Source organism: Penaeus vannamei, chromosome 14, assembly GCF_042767895.1.
Source record: "Penaeus vannamei isolate JL-2024 chromosome 14, ASM4276789v1, whole genome shotgun sequence".
In the NCBI taxonomy this organism is placed as follows: domain Eukaryota; kingdom Metazoa; phylum Arthropoda; class Malacostraca; order Decapoda; family Penaeidae; genus Penaeus; species Penaeus vannamei.
In genome coordinates this window covers 32,963,265-32,967,200 of record NC_091562.1, presented here as the reverse complement: position 1 = coordinate 32,967,200, position 3,936 = coordinate 32,963,265, and the positions used below count along the sequence as shown (strand labels likewise).

At 38.8% G+C, this 3,936-nt stretch overlaps 1 protein-coding gene across 2 annotated transcripts in view; it reads left to right on the top strand.

The window, feature by feature from the left end:
• LOC113811810 (uncharacterized) overlaps positions 1-3,936 on the top strand; it is a 46,618-nt gene continuing 42,682 nt past the window's right edge. Inside the window, exon 1 of one of the 2 annotated variants that reach the window (XM_070129886.1) lies at positions 1-126. In XM_070129886.1, coding sequence (XP_069985987.1) covers positions 124-126 — 3 coding nt within the window. In that variant the 5' untranslated portion in view covers positions 1-123. Of the gene's footprint in view, positions 231-3,936 lie in introns of both variants that reach the window. The other variant, XM_070129885.1, reaches the window with a different exon arrangement.

Sequence of the window (3,936 nt, the reverse complement as noted above, 5' to 3'; positions counted from 1 at the left end):
AGACGCGGCGGTCCCAAGATGGCGTCGCAACAAAACGCATTTGAAACGTTTTCCTGAGTAAAAAGGACTAGAAAACGCGGCCATGGATGCCTCTGGTGGTCGCCGCCTTGCACTGTCATCAGAATGGTGAGACTCTCGCGTTCTGTCCAGTTACATCGCAGGAACGACAAGTGTTTGAGGCGTTTCAGGGGGATAAATGAACGTGTTTTTTTCGGCCTCGCGTGATGAAGGTAAAGAGAGCATGTGTGTTGGAAGCCGAATGGAAAGGAATTAAGCATGTTTTGCTCTAATGGTGTGGTCTGTGGGCCTATCGACCTCCTGTTGTGTGTGAGAGAGGGAGTTAGTCGGAATTAGGGGATGGAGGAACGGTTTAAATTCCTTAAGTGTGTTTGTATGTGACCCGGTATTTCATAGGGTTCAGGTCAGGTAAATTTAATTAATGATTTGGGAAATACAAGAGTAAGAGACACATTTGGGGATTTTGCTGAGCTTGTGCAAGTCAACAGAAATTCCTAGCATGCAGGCAGTAATGTAGCAGGGGCATGTCCAGACATATGAAAGGAAGGAAAATGCAAAGTTGTTCAGGAAAAGATAACCTTGAAGTTTTGCTTTAGTCTGTTTATTCAGTAAAATGTGTGTCTACTAACAATAGAATATAGGGTATTTGTTACAGGGAGCGACGCACCCTCCCAGAGACTAAGTCGAAAAAAATGATGTTTTTCTGCAGTAAATGTAATGATTTCATCAGTTCTTGACATTGTTTGTGTGAATGAATTGTTCAGGAGATTGAGTACCATTTGTCCATTGACGATCTAGATTTGTTAGTCCCATTAGCAGGGGAGGGCATGAAGTATGAGGGAAATTATGGGGTAAAACAGTCTTGATTAAGAAGAAAAGCAAACAAAAATGAGGAAAACTAGCACGAAAGCCGCTTGGTATCAGTCAATTAAACTCTACAGATGTAATTGCCATCTTTGAAATAGTATGGGGTGATGTGCCAGATTTCAAAAACTCTATGGGAACCCAACCTACCTTTTTGCAAAATCTACGGGAATTCACACGGTCCAGACCCCCCATAAACGTATTGACAAATAAACCAGCTTAATATATCAATTTTAGTTGCTGTGACTAGGCGTGCCTCTCGGGCATTGCCCAAGGGGAGGATTGATAGGGGGCTCTGCCCCCCCAACACCCCCCAGGGTACATTCTCTTCATCTTGGTATATACAGCAAGATAGAGCTGCATTCACACCGTAAAATGTAATATACCAAATACCTTTATATCCACAAATGTTAAACTTTCATTGCTTGTTTGTATTGCCTGGATTGTTTCGATTTTGATAAATTTTTTTGTCATTTGGAGCTCTTGATGGGCCCAGATATTAAACTGGGATGGTTACTAAAGTTTAATTATTCTTTGTTGCAACTGTATAATTCACAAAAATAACCCAAAATCAACACAACACTGGAAACGCCACATTTCTCACTGGCATTTTACCTCGAAATGAGCAGGCTGCTGAGATGTCAACCTGTGTCTGGCGAAAGAAAGTGTGAAACACTAGATGCGCATGATTCTAAACCAGGTTATAGATAAATCTTAAAATATGCAAATGAAGTATGATAACATTAATAAAAACTTTAAAAGCATAAATGCAGCATAAAGCATGTTCAGTCCCACTCTATTTCTTCCACTCTATAAGATGGCTTTAACTTATACCAAATATAGTTTGTGTCACATAACCATATGGTACAAAGTAAACTTTACCTGTGATTGACAGAACAACAAAATTTGAGATGCCAAGAAACCAAGCCACCCATAAAATTGACAGAAGCGAAGGAAAGTTTAGTGTCCAGAGATATAAAGGTGTTTGGTTTATTCTTTAAGGTATGTATGCAGGTCTATCTTGCTGTACATACCGAGGTGAAGAGAATGTTTCCCGGGGGATGGACGGCAGAGCCTGCTATCAACCCTCCCTCTGAGCAATGCCCGAAGCACATCTAGTCACAGCATCATAGATCGTTTGATAAAGTTTGTGGCATGGAATTATGCTACTTTATTGGTCAGGACGTATTGGATGGTGTGAATTCCTGTGGATTTGACTGAAAAATGTTTTTTTTTTCTTTTTCTTATTTTCTTTTTTTCTTTTTTCTTTCTTTTTTTTTTCTTTTTTTCTTTCTTTTTTTTCTTTTTTTCTTTCTTTCATTTTAGTTAGTGCATTGGTCTATTGACTTTCAAACATAGGCGGCACATCTGTAGAGTTTCATTGGCTGAAGTTCTCTATTCTTATATCAGCTTGTTTTACCCCATAATTTCCCTAATCTACTTCATGCCCTCCCCTGCTATTGGGACTTGACTCATCAAGATTATCACCAGACTTGTTCTTGTCACACAAGATTAAATCTCATGATATAAAGATTGTCATAAACAGCAAAGTAACCGTTGATAATAAGAAGGTTTTGCAAAATGTAATACTTTGCAATATATTTACATAATGACTAAGATGAGGAAAAAAAATTGAGTCATAAAGAGAGGGGAAAAAGCAACTCACACAGATACAGGAAATAATCTGTGCAGGTAAAGAATAATATCAGAATTGAAGAAAATAGGCTGCAACAAATCTCACACGAAGACAACTTCCACACCAGTCAGGTGGGAGTCTGCGGCCCGGTTCCCCAGCTGGCAACCATGTTGGTTGGATGGGGTTCCCCTGGGTTAGGAAGGATGTTGGTTCATTCAGAAAGAGTAATGGGGACTCACGGGTAGGGTCAGTTAGTGAGCAAGTAGCAATACTCTCACTTATTTCCTGAAGTGGAAAGCAACAGACTCACGCATGTTATGCCTTAAATAATTTGAAGAAAATAATTGCAAGGTTGGATGGCTGTGGGAAATAAAAAAAATTACTAACAATAATAGATCTGGGTACTGATCAGTTGCATGTGATGTCTTATGTGCATTGTATTAGTTTCAAGTTACAGAAACTATCTGTCATAATGATATTACTGGTAATGAGAGTTGTATGATTACCACAGCCTCCACACCAGTTGATAAAGGTCCATAAACCTCTGCCTCAACAAATATATTGTGAGGATTATTTAGCCTGTGCTGAACTACCTGACTACTACCGTGACAGTTATCAGTTTTCTCTCTCTGGTACTGTTGGATTCCCTGTGAGGGTCTTTTAAGGAAGTGAACCCTAGAAAAACTTCATGTTCGATTTTGTGTTAACATTGCTAGTTTTTCCTTCTGCTATGGTTGTGAGGACAAGTATAAGTGTTACTAGTATAATAGGGTGTCAACCATATTGGGATGATGAAAGAGAGATAGAATGTTCTAGTTTTACAGAACATTTGAATTGGACATTTTCTTTACTATACAACCAATTGATCCAAATCTAGCAAAATGAAGTCAGTTTCCATCACAAATTAGAAATAAAGAGGTCATTTCATATATAAATAGTTCAAATTATTTTTCAGATAAATAGTAAGAAAATCTGCCTCATCTCTAGAGATATGAATCCATCTTCAGAAATGCAGATGCCAGATACCATTATTGAAATGTCTATTCCTGATGGTCTCTCATGCTATTCATGTAAAATTGAACGTGCTCTAAGTTTTGTACAGTGCGCAATTATTTGCTTGCTTGGCCTTTGCTGCAGTCATTGAAGAGAAAGAACCTCATGAAAGTAGGCATACAGACTCTTTCTAGCTACATGAACTAAATAGTTCTTTTGTACTGCAGAGAAAGCAGGGCATTTTAATGTCTCAATTTTTTCAGTCAAGCAGCTGACTCTGCATGCACCCCAGCACTTTATTTAGTATGGCCCCAGGAGCTCCCATTATAAGTGGGTTGATCTCCAATACAGAATCAGTTTTTCTTGCAGAACTAGCTATGGAAGTGGATTATTGATCTTTGCGCTAGGCCTCAAGTGTTGATGTC